Raw genomic sequence first — 23,955 nt, 5'->3', positions numbered from 1 at the left:
CCCCATATGTAATCTCGCATTTAAGATTACAATGGGGTCGCAACAAGTGCATTTGAAGTTGTTGAAGAATGTCAATTGAAGTTGTATAATTGTTAACGCGAAGTTACAATTGTAATAATGCAAAATGAAATTGGAATAAATTGTGGACTTCATATACGATTTTACACAATCTGTTATTGCACCTAATATAATTCTAAATTAATTTGTTCATTAATATAACTTTAGACTAACATGCTTATATGACTTCTGGTTTGCTGGGAAAGATGAAAATCACTCTGAATGTTCATTTTTAGTTTAATTTTTCTCAAATTTTCCTTGATTTCGCATAATTTGTCGATATTACGGTTGAAAATTTGCAGAAATCCGTAAAATAAATACTGAAGTACTGAAGTCGGTAAATTGTTGATTGATTGATTTGTCTTTATTAAAGAGACTTTCGGTAAATTGTAAAATTGTTGATATTAAAAATTACTGGGTACTCGATACTTTTTCTACAAAGTATTCGGTAATAATTTGACGAGCAGCTCAGTAATTTTTGACATTTTATCAGATATAACGTATTACCGAGTAGTCGGTAGTTGAACTTGATAACCGAGGTGATCACCAAGAGCTCAGCTGTTGAGAAATCGGTAATTCGATAACTGAGCCCGCTAATAAAAGTTAAGTGTATATCCAATCCAGTGATGATCTAGTCGTAACCCTAAGCCGTGCATGTGACACCGCTATGCCAAGCCGATCCCTACCTGGAAATGGACGCAAACCGGTATACTGGTGGTGTTCAGAAATCTCAGAACTCCGCGCATCCTGCCTAAGTGCTAGAAGCAGGACGCATAGAACTCGCACCGATGAGGGTAGAAGGGAGCTAAGTGAGGCCTACAGGTCAGCTAGACTGGCATTGAACAAAGACATTGAGACGCGTAAGCGGGCGTGTTTCGAAAATCTCTGCAAGGTAGCCAACACGACCCCTTGAGGTGATACCTTCAGAGTACTGCCGTAATTCTGCAAAGTGACGTAAGCGCCATTCAAAATTTCGATATTTTGTGGTATATTATATTTAATATCAGGTTTACAAATAACACCATGGTATTCCTGCTGTATTAGAATGCAAGATCTAGTCGTAATCTATCATCTATGGAAAGAAACATAGAGGATGAGCAAGAGTTTTATGCATAATAACCAAAAAATGGGCAAAAACTATGAATGTCACTTATGTCACTTTGCAAAATTACGGCAGAGTAGTCATGACTAAAACGAAGGGCGGGACAGCACCCCCAGAACACTCCCCCAAGATGCTGCAGAAGATCGTGGAAACGTTATTCCCGCGCTACGATACAAGACCATGGGCCCCGTCCCCTATGGCCAAACCGGCCAAAGCGAGGTCGCTGTTGTAACGAACGACGAGCTCATCGTAATAGCGAAGTCGCTTATGTTGAACAAGGCTCCGGGTCGGGACGGTATCCCCACAGTAGCCATCGAGGCTAGCCATTTTTTTTTCCTTCTAAACCATAGGGGGGGAAATCTGCTCAACAAACACCCTAACAGGAAGGTTACGGTAGTGTGGGGTTAAGGCCGTCTTCTACAACAGTAGTAAAAGCCAGGACTACTCTCTTCTCGACCCACTGAAACACATTCCTATGGTCGCCAAACCCTTCGTCTCTCCGGAACCACCAAGAAGGCATTGCTTCAGAGAGGGGCTACTGCACATCGCACCATCAAGGTTATCTGCGTAGCCTGCAGCAACGAACATCGATGACTCGCTTTGGAGAGTCCATTACGGTAGCATGCTGGCGCATAGCCAGTTTCCCGAGTGGTCCTCACCCCTCCCTTTGTCCTCGAAAAGCGGGCAGGGTCAACCCCGCCCGCGCCCAACTGCTTGGCAGACATCAACAACTGATGCCCACGTGCAACCCGATCTGACCTGCTGAAGGCAAGGGTATCACTACCCTCCAGGCCCTATCAGCTGCACCAGAAAGTTGCTGACAGCAGGGTCTCCACCTGCTTTGACCCTTGCCGGGGACCCTTTTCCAACCGCGGGCTCGGATCCAACCCAGTAGACCGACGCCACAACAGAACCACTACCGGGACTTCCTCTCCGCGGCCACTTAATCGCTGGACGGGTCGATCGTGACCGCAGGGCGCCGATATGACCAACGAAGCCGACTCCGAACCCCTGGACCACCTCTTGTACTGCATCTGAATTAGCCACTCTCCGAGTCCACGCGCCACCTCCTCTGTAGCTCCCAGAGGATATGGGTGATAGCCGTTGAAACTGAGTTCCAGCCAAACTCATCCCTACACATCCTCTGGACCGAATTGTCCGGAGTTGTGTCCTCCCCGCATGTGGCAAGCATACGGTCACGCATTGTGCGAAAACTCGGGCCCACGAACAAAACGTGTTCCGCTGTTTCCTCTAAACCATTGCACACTGGGCATTCGGGAGAATCCGCATGCCCGAATCAGTGTAGATACTGTCGGAAGCAATCATGATCTGAAAGGACCTGTGTCAGGTGCAATGTAACTTCCCCATGGAGCCTATTAATCCAACTATCTACCCTCGGTATCAACCTATGGGTCCACCTTCCTTTGGTGGAACTGTCCCACGCGCGCTGCCATTTGACCATAGAGGCCATCCTGGCAGTCCTGCGTATGCCTCTTGTGCCGCGCATTTCGAAGCGCTCCATGTCTTCACTGATAAGGATGTCGATAGGCATCATACCAGTAATGACGCAGAGAGCGTCGTGTGACACGGTACGGTAGCATTTAGTACTTTGCGCAGTACTCCATGCCGGGCTACCATACCTAAGTATGGACGTAGCAACACTAGCCAGAAGCTTGCGCTTACTGGCGTATACCGCAGAGCAATTGGACATCATCCGGGACAATGGCGCAATAGCTATGGAGGCTCTTTTACAGGCATAATCGACGTGGCTACTGAAGGTAAGCTTATCGTTGATCATCACGCCCAAATGTTTGACGGAGCGCTTTGACAGGATAGTGCACTCACCTACACTGATCTCCGCAACACACAGTGGCTGATTTCGCCATTTTAGAGCGCTTAATTAATAACTTTTTTACTATGAAGTTTAGTGTCATGGTGTCCTCGGGAAAGTTTTTCACTATAATAAGGAGCTTCTTTTAAGCTTCTGTGAAAAATGATCAATCCCCCTAAAAGTGAGATAGAAAATTTATTTTTTGAATTTTTCAAGATACGATGTTGGCGTCTTCACAAAAGTTGTAGAAAATGTAGTTTGGAGCAACTTTGCCGAAGACACCAAGTTTGTAACTTCGTTACTTTTCAAGATACGTTATGTTTTCTTTCATCAGCCCCTTGAAAAAGGTTTTGGCGCAATAACTTTCTAAATATTGATTCTACATTTATCTCATGTTCTACAAAGTTATAGATAATGAAAAAACACACAACTTTTCCGAACATGACATCTCGCTAATTCCAAAATTAAAATAGTTAGGGTATGTGTGCCATCAGTAATCTCATGCTCCCATTTTCATCCTATTCGAAAACAAGCGATTACGGCACCCATTGACTCCGTTCTTTTTGTTTTCATGGGTGCTCACTTCTAACAAAAAATACAAAAATAAGAAACAAAACAAACAGCCCTTCAATGATGATGATTAACCTGGGCTTGTTAGGGGAATATCTGTAAATAAAAGAAAATCGGGTCAAGTACGGTTCCTTTGAATTCCACTAAGAATTTGCATCCTTTGACAGATACGTATTTCGACCTCAACTGTAAGGTCGTCTTCAGTGTCTTGTACACTGGGGTTGTAGTCGAGTCAAGTACAAGACACTGAAGACGACCTTACAGTTGAGGTCGAAATACGTATCTGTCAAAGGATGCAAATTCTTAGTGGAATTCAAAGGAACCGTACTTAACCCGATTTTCTTTTATTTAGCCCTTCAATCCTTTGTTTTTCGTAGGATGAAAATGGGAGCCACATGCTTAATAAAGCAACCAATACCCTATAACGGTTTTTATAGTTTTTTGGGCCATATTTCAAGCATATATAACTTAGCTATAGGCAATTATATGCAAATTTCCTTTTACGCATGTGAAAGTACATGTAATTGCCTCTATTAGAAAGCCAAAATCATCAAACTGTAAGATGGTTTTTGTATAGAAACTTACATCCATTTATGTTACTCTTATATGGGATTTATATATATATCAACATATTTAGTTGACATTTCATGTCAGCTTGCATTTTTATTGTTCTTGTAAGAGTGTGTTAATATAAAGAAAGGTTTGTTGTGTATTCTGGATCATTCATGAAATACGTTACACAAAAACTCACCAACTACTTCTATTTTCTTACTAACTTGCAATGCTCCACGTAGTCCACGAAAAAAACGCATAAAGTGAAACTTCTTTCGTCGGATCACGATTTAACAACAGCCTTACTTAGAAGTGCAATAAGATTTATAATTTACTATAACCAATGTAGACATAGATATGTACTAGTGAGAGCGTTGACAGAATATGTCACGCGCATGTTTGGAATTTTTTAAGAAATGGCGCATCCTTCGCTTTTTTCGTGGACTACGTGGTGCACTTGAGTTAGTAAGACAAAAGAATTAGATGGTAAGTTTTTATGTAACGTACTTCACGAATGATCCAAAATGCACCACAAACCTTTCTTTAACACACACTTACAATAACAATAAAAATGCAAGCTGACATGAAATGTCAAATAAATATGTTGAAAATATATATAAATCCCATATAAGAGTAACATAAATGGATGTAAGTTTCTATACAAAAACCATCTTACAGTTTCTTACAGTTTGATGATTTTGGCTTTCTAAGACCAAGCCCACCCGTGGGCTTAATACTACACACGCAACAACACGTCGTTAACGATTTTTAATTTCGTTATCAACCCATTTTCGCACCGGTCGTTCGTTTCCATGTGAGTAAAATAATGATCGGTCGCCTTTGCGCACCGGTGGTCTCTATTCTCTCCGTACCATCGGTTTTTTGCACTTCTGTAAATCATCGCAATATTTTGTGTATTTCTATGGGGTTATTGCAAATCTTATTCAGAATAATAATTTGTGCTCATATTATGAAAGATGGGGCTTTGGATAAGACTGAAAACTGTTAGTAAAAATTGAATTCAAATAAATAATTCCCTTGGAGATTTGTACCAGTTTTGGTGCGTTTAAAGATATCATTTTCTCAATAATTTATGATTGTATTTAATCCCGGAATTCAAGCAATCTTTTTTTAAATTATATGTTTGTTGCTTACTGTATGACTTGTAGGTTGAAATTTTATCTAAAATAATATCCATCTCTTCAATATTCATGTTGCCTTTCTCGCAAGAAATTTATCTGAATTTGAGATTATGAGCATCTTTTTTAATAATTAGGTTTATTGAATAATTACATCCCTTGCATTCCCAACACATTTATAACGTAGTTGTCTCCTTTATAACTTCGCGTAGGTCAAGATTCTTAAATCCTGGTCATAGTAGAAGCTGTCTTCTAACAGTCTGCGATAAGTTTGCGCAAACTTTTTTCATTAACGTGTATTTTAACATCAGCTAATTCTATACTCAGTCACAACCTTTTAGTTACAAAGCATCACTCGCAAATCTTAATATATATTGCGATCTTTTGGATGCTGGTATATGAATATTTTGTTGGAAGCAGATTCTATGCGCTTGAAGTAGACTGCGTATTTGTCAAAGTACATAATGAGCCCACTCTCCTTTTTGGCACTTCATACAACAATTGTTGTATTTTCACATCCAACGCCTTGCTTTTTCTATAACGAGGAACCTACAATATGGCAGTCCTGCACACCGCCTATTTTAATTGGTGAAACTTGGCAGCTCGACTACATTTTTTAAGATTTTTATCGGTATGATTTAGTTTTTACGAAAAGAAATAACTGTAGTGTTTCTATGATATCTGAGTTGAGTTAGGTACAGTCAATGCATCTTTGAAAAATCGTAACTACTCTTATCTAATCTCATACATACGCGGAATCACCCTGGAAAGCAATCGTGTTACTTTTCTTGTTAATACTGATGCTTGCAGCATATCAGAGATATGACACATGCATCAAAGCGGCCTGGTCTACTGCGTTGTATTTACGCGAAAAGATGATTCTTCGAAATACTTGGAGTACAGAATATTTTATTCCGGCAAGGTACTTCTCGAATTTACAGGGGAGGAAGGATGCGTGGACGGTGAAGTTACCCATTTCGCACACTTTCTTCCTGATGTCTCGTATATTTAATTTATATTTTTAAATTTATATTTAATAAACCACCCACTGACGACCACCATTTTCAAAAACAGCAATCAAACCAAAACTCTTTTGCCTTTTTGAAATATAGGGGTGGTGGGGGTAAAGTGGACAGGTGGGGTAAAATGAACAGGGTACAGTTTCATGGCTTTTATTGTTTTTCAAAATGTTTCAACGATTGAAGCTTATGCCTAAGCATGAATCATTATACTTTTGATGATCTTGAACATTAAAATCAAATGAACCTTTTCAAGATGACAAAAACTTTAAAAATCACGTGAAAAATCGGAAATGATGTAAAATCTGCTTATAATTGCTAAGGTTTTCTCGTAAGTTATTTTCAAATTTTAACAAGTTTTACACCCTAAGCCAATAAAGTTCACGTAGAAGAATATATTTGACCGAAAAAAAAAATCAAGTTTTGTAAAAAAAAAGTTTTGGGAATAATTTTAACAAAATCAGACCGTGAGGGTAAAATGGACAATCGGTTGAAATTTCACCAAAATTTCATATAATTTTTTGCAAACTTCAGAATCATCAGCCGTCATACCTATCGTGAGATAGTTGAAGTAAAAATTTATAAAAAAATATTTTATATCAACAAAATATAATTTTCATCCAAAACAGTGCTTGTTTTTTACACTATTTTTACAAAAATTATTTAAGTGTTTTTTTAAAGTTTGTATTAAAAGTTTGAAAACAACAAAATAAAGGAATCGTATGAAATTTGATAGTTTGTATTTAAAAACATAGAAACAATATACTGTTATATAACTTTTAACGACTTGTTCATTTTACCCCATCGATTGTCCATTTTACCCCCACCAATTTTTTTCACGCTATTTTGATGCACGATTTGGTGAAGAAAATAATCAAAGAAAACAATATTTTTTTAAAGGCAACCCCTTATAAGACTTTCAGAGTATATCATTACCTTCCATGTTACTCGAAAAAGCAGATGGATTTTGCCGCATTTCCGCGGGAAACGACTAAAATGCTTAGGTTGTCCACTTTACCCCCACCACCCCTACACGACAAAACGAAACGCGAGGCACAGCTCTTTCAAAGCGGAGCCTCAGCCCGGAAAGGGAAGAAAGAAAACCTTGTGGTTACCGTCAAATAGTTTCTTTTCGGGTTAGAAAATACGCACATCTTCTCACCGGAATCTGCGTCGGATTACGATAATTTTGAAACTTGTCGGAACGAACTTCGCGAGTTATTTATTTGGACATTTTTCTAAATGTGCGAAACTAAGCTTTACTTGCTGCGTAGAAAACCCGGCTCAAACATGTACGTGTTAAAACAGCAAAACTCACTGAATTACTATTGTTGGGTTACGTCACCAACTCCGTTGAGCAAACACCTTTTTGTGTTAGTGTGCTTTAAGCTACAAACAATTTTTATTTCAGTTTTAGTTCGCAGTTCAATGGCATTAATTCTACTTACAAATTTGGTTTTCAATCTGGAAGTGGAGTAGGATTCGTGCAGCGTCCCGTTCGGGTAAATTTGAGTAATCTAGGGATCTAGGAACACATGATCATTAGCTGCGATTTAATGTTACCCTAGTGGTACTTACAATAGCTATAGTTCAACAATTAATGTTAAGTTTCGCGAAGTAGTGTAGGATTAGGTTTAGAAAACTGTAAGTAACTGTAAATATAGCTTTAGTAAACATTATAATTAAGCGGTAATTCAATTATTTTCACCATTGGATAGTTGGATTAATTGCAGCACAACTGTAATTCACTTTCACGTTTGTTATTCTACCTACTTTCTACCAAGTCATCTTCGATGACGTTTTAGTGAGGCCCATGTCAGAGTTGACAGTAGGACCCACGTCGACAGTGTTGCCGTTGGGTGGGATTTCGTCGCAACAACTATACATTTCTTCAAATATTAGTTTCGAAAAGATCGGCCGAATCAATAACTAAAGGTGCGATTATGAGCAATCGTAACTATTTTTAAGAGAAAATCAATACATTTTCGATATGCATGATCCTAAAATTGGCGAAGAAGCGAAAACTTCATTCATAACATACTGAAGCAAAGCTTGTCAATTTAAACCTATTATTTTTCTGCGTTTGTATTTTCACTCTATCACAATTCTATGTCAGACAATTTGTTGTGCTATTCGTGTAACGATCTATGATATTGATTGGTTGAAAATTTCAAATATTTGATGCAAACTAAAATAAATTCCTACCTATACAAAACAAGAAAATCATTCTCTTGAAACTATATACCTGGCAACAAATCCATACTCATGTTCTTTCGTCTCCTCTTTACGCTACCCAGAGAGCTAAACGCGAGAGAGCGCACGAGCCTACGGATAGAGACCGTACTTTGCGTGTCTCTATATTCTAAGCCCTGCTACGAACCGTACGTAAACTTTTCGCTTTCGAGCCCTACTTAGCAGCGACCGGTGCGGTTCGCTTCTTTGTTCGGGGCTCTACTTAACGTTAAAACGCTTGATTGAGCCCATGAGTGGGCTTGGTCTAAGAGAGGCAATTACATGTACTTTCACATGCGTAAAAGGAAATTTGCATATAATTGCCTATAGCTAAGTTATATATGCTTGAAATATGGCCCAAAAAACTATGAAAACCGTTATAACTATTTTAATTTTGGAATTAGCGGGATGTCATGTTCGGCAAAGTTGTGTGTTTTTCCAGTTATAGAACTTTGTAGAACATGAGAAAATTGTAGAATCAATTTTTAGAAAGTTATTGCGCAAAAACCTTTTTCAAGGGGCTGATGAAAGAAAACGTATCGTATCTTGAAAAGTAACGGAGTTACAAAACTTGGTGTCTTCGGCAAAGTTGCTCCAAACTATATTTTCTACAACTTTTGTGAAGACACCAACCTCGTATCTTGAAAAATTCAGAAATTTTTTTTTCTATCTCACTTTTAGGGGGATTGATCATTTTTCACAGAAGCTCAAAAGAAGCTCCTTATTATAGTGAAAAACTTTCCCGAAGACGACATGACGCTCAAGTTCATAGTAAAAAAGTTATTAATTAAGCGCGCTAAAATGACGAAAGCAGCCACTGTGCAACATGGCGATAATGGCATTTTCAAAGCTTATGCCAAATAGCTCGGCAATAGTCTCGAATAAGCGTAAGCTGCTCGCGACAGTAGCGGTTTCCATAATACGATATGGCGCCGCTGCATGGTCGAATGCGCTAGTGGTGCACAGAAACGTGAAGTGACTCCAGAGTACCCACAGGCTGATGTGCCTTAGGGTGTTCAGCGCATACCTATCGCACGGTCTCGAAGGACGCGGTGTGCGTGCTAGCGGGTATAGTGCCAATGACATTATTCGTGGCAGAGCACGAAGAGTGCATCGAGCGACGCGGCATAAGAGGCGTGAGATGGATTGCCAGAATATCGTCTATGTTGAAGTGGCAGAGGGAATGTGATTCCTCCAGCAAGAGTAGGTGGACACACACATACCGAACGTGTCTAAAAGGACGAACAGGCCCCATGGCGAGGTGCCATTGCACTTGATACAATTTCTGTAAAGTCATGAGTGATTTAGGTGGTATCAGCACAGATTCGGACATGCAGGGTCTCATGCATGTCAAGAATGCGCAGACTGCGACGAGACCACGGAGTATATGCTCTTTGGCTGCCCACGCTTCGTGGAGCAAAGGTCAAAAATGCACTGCAGGTAGAGATATAGTATGCCGTAGAGATATCACTCCGGACAACATTGTTGAAAGGATGTGTACGGGCGTAGACAAGTGGAATTCAGTTATTTCTTCGGTCCCCCGAATCGTACTTGAACTACAGAGAAAATGGCGGACTGACTAACAGCAAGCTGAGTAGCCCCCCTCCCCATCCGGGAGCTTGAGTCCAACGAGTAGTCTATAGTAATAGCCAAGACCCAAGCTTCCAGGACAACTTAAGGCGGTAGATGGTGGAACACTTAGCAAAACATAGTACTCATGTAGGTACCGTCCCCTCTTCTCGAAGTCATCCCTAACGGGCGTACCGCGAAGGTAAGGAAGAGAGAGAATGAGTTTTAGTGGGTCGATCCCCACATATCTCGAGGAACCACCTCTTGGGTGCGTTACTGGGGTCCGAGGGAGTTTCAGGGAATTTTTAATGGCATTTCAAGAAGTTTCAGAGGATTTTCGGGGTGTTTTCTAAGACGTTACAGGGCGTTTTAGAGGCGGTTTTGGAGAATCTCAGGTGCGCTACATGGGGTCCGAGGGGGTTTCAGGGGGTTTTTGATTGTATTTTATGAAGATTTATAGGATTCACAACGAATTTTTGCATGGTGTTACAGGGACGTTTTTGAGGTTTCGGAGGGTCTCAGGGGGTTTTTGGTAACATTTAAAGAAGTTTCAGAGGATTTTAAAGGGATTCCGGAGGCGTTACATGAGCGTTTTCAGAGGTTTCTGAGGGTCTCAGGTACGCTACAATGGGTCGGAAAGAACTTCTTGGGGTTGTCGGAGGCATTTCAAAAATATTCAGCGGGCTTCAGCGGATTTCGGAGGCATTACAGAAGCGTGTTGGGAGGTTTTAGAGGTTCTCATGTTACAAAAAATCGGTGGTGGATTCAGCGGTTTTCGGAGCCATTTTAAGAAGTTTCAGAAGATTTTCAGCGGGTTTCAGAGGCGTATTGTGGAATTCCAGAGTGTTTCAGGAGCATTACATAAGGGTTTGAGAAGGTTTATGAGGCCTACAGTTTTTAAAAATTCATTTTGAATCACTGTTCTCAGGTGAGCTTCAGAGGGATTTCAGAGACCATAGTGTCTTTAAAAAATCCTAAATCATTCGAACAATAAGAAAACAGCTATGTTCGGCGGTTTTATGTGTATTCTAATAACTTATCCCATGAACTACTTTTTTCATAATTCCTAGTAAAAGGCATTTTTAGAAAAGGTAAGAGGATTTCCACATGCGTCTTGCAAAGATTTTCAGTTCCTGACCTGATTTGTAGAACTGAGTACATCCTTGAGTCAATAGCTTGTTGTATACGGCTCTGATTTTATGTTTCCTTTTATCAACAACTAAGAAAAACTAAGCTCAATTGCTAAACTAACTGACACTAACTCTAACCAATGATTCAATTTACTTTTTATTTCAAAACAGCACAATCGATCTTCCCATTCACCCTAGAATGTACAATTTATGGTCATCAAATGCACTGCACAAAATGCTTAACATGAGTTTGATTCTGCTACTCATTATTCCGTACGGCAAAGGACAACCACAGATTACTGCGCTGGATTCACCGATCTTCGTGGAAAAATTTCGCAGTCTTCGCGGCTTTGCTCTAAACTTTATCGGTACCACCGGGGATGATAGGAACAAATTCAAAGTGAATCAACGAGGCGGGGTAGATACACAATTGCACGGTTGAGTCTGTGACGTAAACAAACGCCTATAGTATCTACTTATTTTCAGAAAGTGCAAACCCAGTATCCTGAAGATTTTCCATTTTTCTGCAACACCACCGGAATGAGAAGTCCCACAGCTCCGAACTCTGTGAATGAGCTACGTCCAGGCGATATAGACATTGTGGGAGCCATTGGGGACTCGCTAACAGCCGGTCATGGTGCTATGGCCACAAATATACTGGAAGTTATGGTCGAGAATAAAGGTCTCTCTTGGAGCATCGGCGGTCAAGGCACCTGGAGACAGTTTCTTACGATACCAAACATATTGAAAGAATTCAACCCAAATTTATATGGGTATCCAATCAAGGATGGCATTTCGATAAGGAAAGCCTCACGGTAAGTTCAAAATCTCAAACATAATTTTGAAATCATAATAAATTGAAATCCACCACAATCGAGTTCGACAGCTTCAATGCAGCTGAGGGAGGCGCCATGAGTCAAGATATTCCACACATGGCAAGGAACCTAGTCAAACGAATGCTCTCTGATCCACGCGTCGATATTGAGAACCACTGGAAGCTGATTACCATTCTGATAGGAGGTAACGACTTTTGTGCCAACATTTGCTACACGAACCCACCGGAGAAAACTTTGGTTTACCACGAGAAGAACATATTGTCTGCTCTAAGGACATTTAGAGATTATCTGCCTCGTACCTTCGTGAACCTGGTGGCAAGTCCAAGTAAGTAAGCTTCGAATCGACAAACACAATAATTCTTTCTTCTAAGCAAAGAACCCACTGCGTAGATGGAAAACGCGTTGATGAAGACTCACACTCCGACACTCGTACAAGTAATTATTAGCAGAAATATAAATGCAGGCGCCTCAACATTATTGCAAGTAAAGAAAAGGAGACGCATGGTAGCTCATTGTTTTAGCAAACTATACGGCGACAATTAGATGAAAACTCGTGTAATGAAGAGCATCGACAAGACTTGGGATAAACTGAACACACATACCTAGCAATAAAATTATCATCTCTTTTCCCATTCACAGATGTTGAAGTCCTAACTCGGTTCAAAGGAAAACCACAACAGTGTGTCACGATGCACGTGATCGAATGTCCCTGCTTCCTGGCGACGCGTTTCAGCCGGGAAAAGAAACGGTACGTAAAACTGATCGAGAAATGGAATCATCTCCAGATGGACATTGCAAACCGAGAGGAATTCAACAACAAGCCCGACTTTGGTGTGGTGTTCCAACCGTTCATCATGAACCTTACGTTTCCGGACACTCCGAGCGGAAACACTGACTTCAGCTACATGTCCCTGGACTGTTTCCATCTGAGTCAAAAAGGCTACGCACGCGCTTCCAATGCACTGTGGAATAATATGCTGGAACCGATCGGACAAAAATCCAGTGCCTGGGAGGAAGAATTCACCAACTTCAAATGTCCATCGTCAGAAATGCCGTATATTCGAACATTGGGGAATAGCTAGAATGGAGTTTTAAGACCTATCGTATAGGAGATATTTTGCAACTGTGATAAGACTGTACGCTGGTATAACCGGTTGGTGTTCCATGTCAAATAATGCAAATATTGTGACGAGTATCTCATGCCAGATGATAGTTAGGAAATACATAATACGTAATACTCTGATAGCTGAATTAATTTTCCGAAAAGATTTAATAAAATAGACAACATTCTCAAGTGTGTATTTTGTACCCGAAAATCCTGATTTTTGCCATTCACAGTCTTTGATGTCATTGATTTGAGAACCTTCAGAGAACAAAACGTCGACTACAATCACTAAGTCGTTGTCAAAAGGATACGAGCAGTAGTGTCATCGAGGTTACTCCAAGTTACTTAAGATCCCGGCACTCAGGCTCAAATATTTATCCAAAAAAAAAAACCAATGCTCAAACATTTTGTTGTTTCTTTAGTTCATTTCTTGTAAAAAAAAATTGACCCTGTGTACTTTAGGCCTTACTGAGTAACATCAGTAGGTCGGCTCCAGAGGCACGTTCTCCTCCATTTGGGTAGCTGAGTAACATGCTCTATTGATCAAAAAATCTATATATATATATATATATAAAAATGCAGTGGCATACGTGGGACCGCGCATAACTTGCGAACGGAAGGTCCAATTTTGGTCGTCAAAGTTTTATTCTGTTAGTTTTCACCCAAGGAAGGTTTATAAGCCAAAAAACATGGAAAAATTGAGAGTTTTTGAAAATCGATTTCCATACATTTTGTGACCGGGGACTTGGTCTTGGATGGAAACTTGAAACGTCAAAAAACACAGTAGGCAAGACAAAGTTTGCCGGGTTCAGCTAGTTTAAAAATAAAATGTTACTCGCTGTATGAGTGCCCTTGCAAATATGTATATAAAAGCCTGTGAGAAAATAGTTTCTCAGTGAAATCCAGCTTTTTACGCTGTGGTGAGGGGTGATTCATTTTTGACGGTTCTTGCCAGCTACGGAAATTTTCGATTACTGTGTTGCTGCATGGGCAATCGGCCAGATCTGTCAAAAATCGATCATCCCTCATCAAGCGTAAAAAGCTGGATAAGCAATTGTTTCCGCTTTGCTGGATAAAATCGCGTATGTGATATTTTCGATGTTTCAGAAAATTTACTTTTATAAATATCATAAACTAGAAATTACTCTTTCACATCCTAAATATAATATTATTACGGATTTTTAGAAAAATTTCCACTCTGCGGTAGCTGCTGAGTTCTACCGCAGGGCCGCAGGTGTCAAAGTCCTACCGCAGCAAAGAAAATCATTCTATCATTGCAAAAGATGGTCAAATCAAAGTGTGCTTGTAAAGTGAATTGCTCTGAAAATCAACAATAAACAATGATCATTGGCGTCATATCCAAGGCATCCTTGATTTGATTGATGATATCTCAATGCTTTAAAACAAGTAAGTCCACGGGTTTCATCAGTCAACAAGATTGAAACTTTAACTGCAAATCAAAATGCAATAGGATCATTTCAAATAAAAAATCAGAAATTTTAGTTTCGGGGTGAAATTGATCAGTCAGTGAAATTTCTTTGTAAGTTCTGAAAATAAATTTTCCATCTGAATTAACCACCTCAGAATACGAAATGCTTTGTAAAACTTATACAAGCTTAGTAAATTCTTAATTATTTTAATTTTAAGTTTAATAAATCTAAAGAAAACGCCTAAAAGTATACAATTTTCATACTAATCAAGGCATTACTTTAGAAAAAGTACAATTTTATGCAAAAATATCAATATTTATAGAACTTTTGATGACGAAATCGATAGCGAACAGTTGGCAGGTATAAACATTCATTCGAATATTTATTCAATGTATACAGCTGCGGTAACAAAAGTTTGAAAGTGTCTCTGATGTTCGCCAAACACGCAGTTTCGGAAAATATTAAATTTAATACAGAAATATGTGACTATTCATTTCATTTATTTAGTTAACATCAAATTCATGATAATACTAATTTGCCGAGTATCAGATTTGCAGCTGCAGCTCTCCAACGTCGGTCACGCCCAACACTCGCCAGATCACGCTCCACCTGGTCCGCCCATCGTGCTCTCTGCGCTCCACGCCTTCTTGTACCAACCGGATGGTTAGCAAACACCAGCTTTGCAGGGTTGTTGTCCGGCATTCTTGCAACATGCCCTGCCCATCGTATCCTTCCGGCTTTGGCCACTTTCTGGATGCTGGGTTCGCCGCAAGTTCGCCGTAACGTGCAGCGAGCTCGTGGTTCATCCTTCTCCGCCACACACCGTTCTCCTGCACGCCGCCGAAGATCGTCCTTAGCACCCGTCGCTCGAAAACTCCGAGTCAGGGATTGGCGGCATGCACCGTGCGGTGCGAAAAAAGCGTGTGCTTCACACAATCGCAAGTGCTCGTCTCCCGTTTTGCCGAGAGACAAGAGACGTATGAGTGAGAGCTTTCGTAATTGTGCGAGAGACAATCGCAGCACTAGCTCTACAGCGCATGGAGTAATGCACGGTGCTTGGGACTGCGCTTGTCTCCAAACAGAAAAAATCAATTTATAAATTAATTGAAGAGTTTGTGTTTTCGGCAAAGTTGTTAAACTTGTCAAGGGTTGACAAGTGATGGGTCGTTTGATTCGAAATTTTTCCAATCGTGCGTAGTATCAAGCCGAGTGCCAAGCACGGAGACAAGCACCGAGAGAGTGCATACGACAGAGCGTGAGAGACAGGAGAGCTCCAGCGCGCGGCAAAGTAAGCGAGCAACACACAACCGATTGCGCGTACTCGTCTCCTTCTAGTTTGTTGTGCTGTCTCGTAGCAGAGTGTGCGGCACGCAAAGAGTTTTGAGTCGCACCCTATCCCTGCTCCGAGTGCTTGCAGGTCCTCCTCGAGCATCGTCCATGTCTCGTGTCCGTAGAGAACCACCGGTCTTATTAACGTCTTGTACATGGTACATTTGATGCGGGGGTGAATCTTTTTTGACCGCAGTTTCTTCTGGAGCCCATAGTAGGCACGACTTCCACTGATGATGCGCCTTCGTATTTCACGGCTCACATTATTGTCAGCCGTTAGCAAGGAACCGAGGTAGACGAATTCTTCTACCACCTCGAAAGTATCCCCGTCTATCGTAACATTGCTGCCAAGGCTTGTCCTGTCTCGCTCAGTCCCACCTACCAGCATGTACTTTGTCTTAGCCGCATTCACCACCAGTCCAACCTTTGCTGCTTCACGTTTCAGGCGGGTGTACTGTTCTGCCACCGTTCCAAATGTTCTAGCAATAATATCCATGTCATCCGCAAAACAGACAAATTGGCTGGATTTCGTGAAGATCGTACCCCGGCTGTTGAGCCCGGCTTGTCGCATAACACCTTCCAGGGCGATGTTGAATAGTAGGCAGGAAAGTCCATCACCTTGTCGTAGTCCCCGTCGAGATTCAAATGAACTGGATAGTCCACCCGAAATCCTTACGCTGTTCTGCACACCGTCCATCGTTGCTCTTATCAGTCTAGTCAGCTTCCCGGGAAAGCTGTTCTCGTCCATAATTCTCCATAGCTCTGTGCGGTCGATACTGTCGTATGCCGCTTTGAAGTCGATGAACAGGTGATGCGTTGGGACCTGGTATTCACGGCATTTCTGGAGGATTTGCCGTACGGTGAAGATCTGGTCCATTGTCGACCGGCCGTCGATGAAACCGGCTTGGTAACTTCCCACGAACTCATTTACTTTAGGTGAAAGACGACGGAAGATGATCTGGGATAGCACTTTGTAGGCGGCATTCAAAATGGTGATCGCTCGAAAGTTCTCACACATTAACTTGTCGCCTTTCTTGTGGATGGGACAGATAATCCCTTCCTTCCACTCCTCCGGTAGCTGTTCGGTTTCCCAGATCTTGACTACTAACTGGTGCAGACAGGTGGCCATATGTGACTAATTATCTGTAAAACATGTAAACTCATCATTCAATAACCCTTGAGCCAGATGATGGTCATTTGCTACAAATTGTTTTAAGTTCAAAGCTTTATTTTTGACAAATAAAAATTGCCCTTACGTCGATCATTTTCGCCCTACTGATCAAATTCACCCCAAACCACGGTATGTACCTATGTTTTTTTTCCATGCAATATCCCCTACAAATTTCAATTGCAATGCGCAAAATGTGGATGGAACCGATCGTGATCAAATTTTGCACAGTTGCTCAGGATCTTAACTGCAACCAATAAAGCCTTGCTATAAGAAAACGAGCCATATGATCCACTTCACTACTTAGTGATGGCAAAAATGCGACAAAAACTCTCCGTGATTAACAGCGTACAGCACCGACGGCCGCCTCGATTTAATCTGGAGCAACTGAAGCAAACCGAATGTTTCCACCGCATACGCGCAGAAACATCCGGCACTACTTTGTGCGCATTGTGATTTGGGGGCGCTATTTTTGATTTTCCGATTTGTTATTAAGTATAAACGTCTTGAAACCCCGCTTCAACTGTGCATCAGAACTTCAGAGGCACAAATCTCTAGAAGCAAGCTTCAAACAGCAGTGCATTTTATTATTCTGTTCTTGCTCACTTGTAATTAGCATAAAATGAGAAGCTCAGGTACGCTGGTTTTGTTTACGAAGAGATTTTTGCTTTCGAAATCGTGAGTAGGTGCCAAAGTTGGCCATTTTGGGATTCTAACAAGTCTGTCCAAAACCCAAATCAGCAAATATTGCGTTGATAATGACAGCAAGTTTTGAGCGCAGTTTGATCAACACTAGGTAGTGGTCAGAGTCGATGTTGGTGCCACGGTAGGTTCTTTCTGCCTTCGCTAATGTCAGAGAATCCATTTAATGGATTTTGAAATAATCTATTCTACAGCTCCATAAGCTGACATTTCTCCTACTTCGAAAATTGGCAGCACGGAAAGTAACACACTATGCGTGACAGAATCGTATAACAATTATATCTTTGTTTCGTGCCAAATGGTATTAGTAAACATAAGGCATTTGTATTTGTTTACCTACACGATTCAAAACAAAAACACAGCACAAAAGCTCGTCTACCTCCACTCGAACTCTTCTCGGCAATACTCAGCTTCTTTTCGATAGTCATTATCTTATTTCTCCTTTCGTCCGAAACCGGCTCGCTGATAATTTAATCAATACCATTAGTGTTCCGACTGTTTAGCGTCGATGCAGCGAAATTTTATGTTTACCAGAACTTTTCATCGTATTTAGTTTGTTTAAGTTTTCCAATCATGGGAATCACATCAAATTTAACATTATTGACTGTGCTAAGTGTTTTCGCGGCCTTATTTTCTGTGATTTACCAGGCCTACCTGGCGTCGAACGATCTGAAAAGTCTAACGAAGATTTTGCAAAATCTCAAAGTATTAGAACATGAGTTCAAGGTTGATAAGCCGAGGGTTGCCATAGGATATGGATCGTGCAGTGATCTCTATGTGAAAGCTGTAGATTTTCTAAATTTCACTAACAGAATCGAGGATTTGCTATCGCAAGAATCCTTCAACGTAGACGACATTTCTAGCGAGGACGATTTTTTGCAGAGTTTTGCGTATTACTTTCAGCGTGGCGCTGCAGCCGAGTGAGTTTCGATAAGAAAATGTGTATGCGTGGTAAATACTCAAGTATGTTTCTTCCAGACGATTCACGGCCAACAGAGATTTGTTCCGGAATTTGGTGCGATTAGCGAAAAAATCTCAAACTGCGGAACCTCGATGGGCTTTGGGTGGAAACGCTCCGGTGATTGGGTCCAGATTGGCTGCTGAAGGTGCCGAAGTTGTTTTGGGTGCTAAAATGTCATCCAAGTGAGTAGTTACATATATGTTATTCATGGAGAATTCGCTTTAAAACTTGTTCCTCATCGAGAACAAATGGACTGCTAGAGACATTAGCTTTCTCTCTTTCTCCTCAAGTACAAGTAACAACAAGTAATACATTCAGGTGATCGTTACTCGCACATTTCAACACAATACAGAACGACCTTTTTGTAACAATGCGATCTGTTTCGCACAATTTTTGGTCTAGAGTTAACACTTAAATCAACAGAGGGCAATGAATGCAACTCTTCACACATTGAGAATGTGATTTACCGTGTAGAGAGTTGTTTTGCAGTTCTCTCGTATTTTTGTTATGCGTGTGCGACAATTAAGCTTATCGGAAAACATTTCGAACAAATCCATCAAAAGTCGTCAATGCAATAAATGTATTTTACTAAAATGCCTCTGAGGCCAGTTGTTGAGTATATTTCGCTGAGTCTATGAAACCAAGAAATGTGCAGAATAAAGTTAAAAATCACTCTATAATGCTCTATTATCATTTTCAATTTCAGACTAAAATCTCACTTAAGACCAGATGTGCGATTGACCGGTAGCCTAATAGACGATGACGATATTCATCTAATTTTGGAGTACAAAACAGATGACGAATGGGGAACATTGAAATCTCCTCGAGCAAATCGATACATACTCCACAACGATCATCACAATCCCTTGATAAGCTCACTGGAAGAATTCGAGCAAGCACTGCCAGGATTTGACCCACACCTATTCGTAGTCAGTGGTCTACAGATGATGGACAACTACCTTTACGAAAAGGGAGTTCGTGAGGCTAGGATTGAAAAAGTTCGCAACCAGTTGAGGACACAATCCTCGGAAACGTTGATCCACTTTGAAATGGCCAGCTTCGTGGAGCTGGAACTGATTCAGCTTTTGTTGAAAGATGTAATGCCATATTCTGACTCCATTGGCATGAACGAGCAGGAATTGGACAACTTAAGGCAAGTTTTAGAATCTGGCAAGATCTCATTAGTTGCTGACTGCAATCCTCGCGTTGCTTTATCGCTCGACCAAGCAAGAGCCGTATTCAGAATGCTCAACGAAGACTACTTCAAACATCGATCCAGTGACCCTAAGCGGCGCATGATTTCTCGCATTCATTTGCACACTTTGGCCTACCAGGCAATTCTCGTAGTAAAAAATAACAGGTGGAAAAACACTAAAAATGCAGCTGCAAAAGCTTCTCTCACGGCACACCGCCATGTATGCGCCAGCACAATAGTAAATCCAGACGCTGCATATAGATTGCTCGATGATAGTTTTGCAACTTCAACGCGGGAAGGAGCTGATCGCATTCCCTTTTCCGATACGGATCCAGTCTCTTGCTGGGATGAAACGTTCACATTCACTGGAGAACCACCAGTTGAGGTGCAAATCTGTGTTGCACCTGTGCTGATTTGCAAGATTGCTAAACAAACGGCTGGAGCAGGAGATAACATTTCTGGGGCAGGGCTGATACTACAAATTTAAGAATGAAGCAGCTACCGTTGTTTTCAAGACTATAAATGGGTAACTAATATTTTTAGAACTGATTTTCAATCTTTTTAACATTTCCTATGTAATTCAACAGCTGAACATTCCTAATTACATTCCACAGTAATAAAAGACCTGTTGATTCACAAAACCATTGTTTTTTTAAGTGGGTTGTTTTTCATACTAAAACTTATACTTAAAATGCGCTTCCTGTGCTTCTCTGTTCGAATTGTTCTATTCTATAAGCGGTATGCTTCAAGCGAAGTATCAACGGAAAAATTAAATAACAAGAAACGAATCTTTCAGAATACAATAAGTGCACCAGAATGCAAGTATGTATTGAATATCCGACTAGATATCCGATATGATTCCATTTTAGAAAAATCACAGATTCCGGGCGGGTTTATAGACGACATTATTTTTCAAATATTACAAATAGGTCTTCTTTTAAATTGCATTTGAGAATCAGAGGAAAAGGTAAGGTGTTAGACTGAGCTACGGAGACTAATTTTTGGTCATCTCAGACCCCTCCGCCTCCCTCGTTGACTTTCGCCAGACCCCTCATCCCCCCTAATAGCCTACGTAGTTTATGGACAGGCCTTTAGCATATAGACAAAGCTGCACGAAGAAAATGTGATAACTGAAGGACAAGACGGCAAGACTGGATGTGTCATGTAAACAAAGATAAAAATTAAAAAAATGAACGGAGCGCGTTAACTTTATACAGTTACTTATATAAGGTATGTACCAGTTTGATTCATAATAAATTTTATTTATATACACACCGATTATTGTAACAAATTATATGTGCTTAGGAACGACTGACAACTTTCTCACGATAGAAAACTCGGTTTTCATTTATTTCGATATAACATTTATTTAGTTTTCGTGCCAAATTGCTATAAGCGTTTATATAATTACTGAACATGCGATAATCAGTCATAGTACATTGGAAAAAATGAACCACATATTCACTAGTTCACTAAAGCTAAATTAAAATGTAGAATGTTAATATGATACGATCAGAAACACCTGACAAAATGAGTTTTTTAACACAATTTGAACTTTTCCAGATTTAACCAATACAATAATGTAGGTAAAAAATGATAAATATAGGGCTTGTTCACAAATGCCATAACGCTGGGGTGGGTATCCTTCATGGTATTACAGCCCGAACAAAGAATTTTTTTTCCCATATTAACAGTTTTACGAAGGGGTGGGTGGGTGTCAAAACAGTCCAATTTCAGCGTTATGATATTTGTAGATGAACCCTTATATCGTCCTTATTTTCAAGACGTTACCTGTAGAACAATTAAACCGCTTCGAGATTTTTGAAGCATGACCAGTTAACCTCATAGTCGCGCTGAAGAATTAGGTATTAACACTATTATTTTAGAAAGACTGAACAATTTCACATTTTGTTCAACAGGTAACCAAGGCAAACATTGCAATCATTGATATCTTCGCAATCAGTGGCCATTGATTTCAACTTTGCCTGGAAGCGATCAATCCTTTCCTTTCCCAGGGCCGTGGATCCGTTTTTCAGTGCACTGTTAGCATGATATGAGAGAATTTTAAAGCAGTGTCTGCGAACAGCATTGTGGGCATGATTGTCCCAAGTCGGAGTTGAACGAACGTAGTTCCATGCCATTATAACGTAGTCCAGTAGAGCGTCCCAATGCTTCGAGTTCTGTAGCGTTTGGCTTTGGTCGATCAAGGTTCTACAAAATATCAAAAATGTCAGATTGAACAATCAAATCATATGAAAACCGAACGTAGATATTACTTTTTGAAAGCAGCTAGATGAGTTGCAGCCCTAGCAAAAGCTGGGCTATCCGTCTTGCTGACTAACCGGGTGACTGGCAGACTTTTGAAAATATTTTTCTTCTGGTAACCCAGCTGTTCCTCTAATGGGGCTATATCCGGAATCGGCAATTCAGACCTAATGGTGTCTTCGAGTTTTGGATTAGCCTGTATCATCCCGGTTATCATCGAAATCAGCTGTTCTTGGCTGTAACCCTTAAGCAAGATCTCCAGAGGAACTTCATCCTTGGACCGGTATATTGATCCTTCCTGCAAACGAATTTTTTTCGCACTACCAAGGGATCCTTTAGAGGGCGTGTTCCGTTTAGTCGTTGGCGATGAATTACTTGCATCGGGTTCCGAAATACGAGCACTGGATAACTCTTTAATCAAAGAGCGCTTCCGAGGAGAGCTTCTCAGCGTCATAGCGGAGATACTTTTAGTTGGTGTCTTATTAGGAGACTGCAATCCTTTTTCCGGACTCCACATGATGGGAACTCGACGACGGCCCCGCTGTTGAATGACAGCTTCATCTGGAGACATTCTAGGCGAGAGATAGCTGTCGGGGATATTGGCAGCGGGACTGTCGATCAGCCCAGGATTCAAAGCATTTCTTCTGGTCGCTGCAAATGGGATAGCTGAAGGATGCTGCATTGGAATGCCAAGCTCTGTTGCAATCTCAGCAAGCGCCGTACGAGTCCGAGTAATTTCCAGATTGGCCATTCTTAAGTTGATATGCTGGTACAAATTAAGATAAATCCACTAAATAACTATGTAATATTCAAGACATCACCAAAAACGGCACATTACCTCAAAAATATTTCAAATGTACACAAATCATGGATAAAAAACCATCACATTGTAAACACGTCCACTCAAACACAATTTTCCAGGATTCTACCCGCTCAATGGATTTAACGTTCACAGCTATGTTTATGGTTTTCTTTTCCCGCTCGAATTGATTTTTTTCCAGCAGTCAAACTGCAGCAAGCAGCTGAGTAACAGTTTTCTTGCAGAAACACTGAAAAATTTTCTTTTATTTTTGTGGAATATTTCCATCGTACACGCAGAAAAAAAAGGTTGTGACCGATTCTGACTATTCTACACGGCGTGGATTCGCTCGTTGGGTCACCGACTGCTCCCCGATTAGCGAATCGTGTTCACTGGTTGACCAGATGTCAACCAAGTTTCCATAGGAGGGTGTGGTGATTGTTAGTTTTCTTCCGTGTTGCGAGGTATGCACTTCAAACGGAATCGCTCTAGTAATTTTCGTTCAGTGCATTATTTTTCCGTGACCGGAATGGTCAAGAAAATTAACACAGCAAGCCCCATTTGATTTGACGGTTCATTTCAGCTCCGTACAAGGATCCAGAATAAAGCGACGCTTTATTATTTCTTGAGGGATTCTTTGCCTGAATTTTCCACGCATCGAGATGCCAAGAAATTTCTTACAAATTTCTTACGATCTGCGTATCACCCATTACCTGATAAAGTTTACGGATATCTGAGAGTTTACCGAAAAAAACTTAGTAATGAACTTTTGCGTTGAGGTAAGTTGGGAGCTGGGTTGAGATAATAGAGGTAATAAACTATAGAGGAAGAATGTCGCTGTCGCAACATCTTTTGCTGGTGGAGTTATGGGCAGTACGCACCTGGCAAGTACTGTGGAAGAGGATAGGCCAAGAAACGGTCACGAAATGATTTCGCTCTCAAAATTACTCCGCCGGGATATAAG

General features: G+C 40.7%; 3 protein-coding genes across 5 annotated transcripts in view; 2 read left to right on the top strand and 1 right to left on the bottom strand.

Moving 5' to 3' along the window:
- The window catches only part of LOC115270390 (phospholipase B1, membrane-associated), a 68,479-nt gene extending 55,152 nt beyond the window's left edge, over positions 1–13,327 (top strand). Inside the window, exons 2-5 of the mRNA XM_029879949.2 lie at positions 11,373–11,619; positions 11,688–12,016; positions 12,088–12,362; positions 12,677–13,327. Coding sequence (XP_029735809.2) covers positions 11,401–11,619; positions 11,688–12,016; positions 12,088–12,362; positions 12,677–13,119 — 1,266 coding nt within the window. The 5' untranslated portion in view covers positions 11,373–11,400 and the 3' untranslated portion in view covers positions 13,120–13,327. The remainder of the gene's footprint in view (positions 1–11,372; positions 11,620–11,687; positions 12,017–12,087; positions 12,363–12,676) is intronic.
- A 4,792-nt stretch (positions 13,328–18,119) lies between these two features.
- On the top strand, positions 18,120–20,568 carry LOC109403070 (ADP-dependent glucokinase). The gene is made up of 3 exons (XM_019675808.3): positions 18,120–18,691; positions 18,750–18,914; positions 19,439–20,568. The coding sequence occupies exons 1-3, from the start codon at positions 18,345–18,347 to the stop codon at positions 20,412–20,414; spliced, it is 1,488 nt and encodes a 495-aa protein (XP_019531353.3). The 5' UTR covers positions 18,120–18,344; the 3' UTR covers positions 20,415–20,568.
- A 1,192-nt stretch (positions 20,569–21,760) lies between these two features.
- On the bottom strand, positions 21,761–23,189 carry LOC109403080 (uncharacterized). Of its 3 annotated transcripts, none has more exons than XM_019675819.3 (3): positions 23,031–23,189; positions 22,204–22,958; positions 21,761–22,138 (listed from the first exon to the last, which is right to left on the bottom strand). In XM_019675819.3, exons 2-3 carry the CDS (start codon positions 22,941–22,943, stop codon positions 21,829–21,831), a joined length of 1,050 nt encoding a protein of 349 aa, XP_019531364.3. In that variant the 5' UTR covers positions 22,944–22,958; positions 23,031–23,189; the 3' UTR covers positions 21,761–21,828. The 3 variants fall into 3 exon arrangements, with proteins under 3 accessions (XP_019531364.3, XP_019531366.3, XP_062708360.1); XM_019675821.3 differs by having other exon boundaries at positions 22,204–22,982; positions 23,031–23,180; XM_062852376.1 differs by lacking the exon at positions 23,031–23,189 and having other exon boundaries at positions 22,204–23,024.
- Between the last annotated feature and the right edge of the window lie 766 nt (positions 23,190–23,955).

The sequence above is a fragment of the Aedes albopictus genome, chromosome 2 (genome assembly GCF_035046485.1).
Source record: "Aedes albopictus strain Foshan chromosome 2, AalbF5, whole genome shotgun sequence".
Taxonomy (NCBI): Eukaryota; Metazoa; Arthropoda; class Insecta; order Diptera; family Culicidae; genus Aedes; species Aedes albopictus.
Note: the sequence above shows the minus strand (reverse complement) of the source record. Positions and strands in the feature narration are given on the sequence as shown.

Bases quoted from the DNA above. Each gene is read 5' to 3' on its own strand.
- LOC109403070 (XM_019675808.3), top strand. From the start codon at position 18,345: ATGGGAATCACATCAAATTTAACATTATTGACTGTGCTAAGTGTTTTC. The intron at 18,692-18,749 runs GTGAGTTTCGAT...TGTTTCTTCCAG, and splicing joins CAGCGTGGCGCTGCAGCCGA to ACGATTCACGGCCAACAGAG. The intron at 18,915-19,438 runs GTGAGTAGTTAC...TTTCAATTTCAG, and splicing joins GGTGCTAAAATGTCATCCAA to ACTAAAATCTCACTTAAGAC.
- LOC109403080 (XM_019675819.3), bottom strand. From the start codon at position 22,943: ATGGCCAATCTGGAAATTACTCGGACTCGTACGGCGCTTGCTGAGATT. The intron at 22,139-22,203 runs GTAATATCTACG...GATATTTTGTAG, and splicing joins CATCTAGCTGCTTTCAAAAA to AACCTTGATCGACCAAAGCC.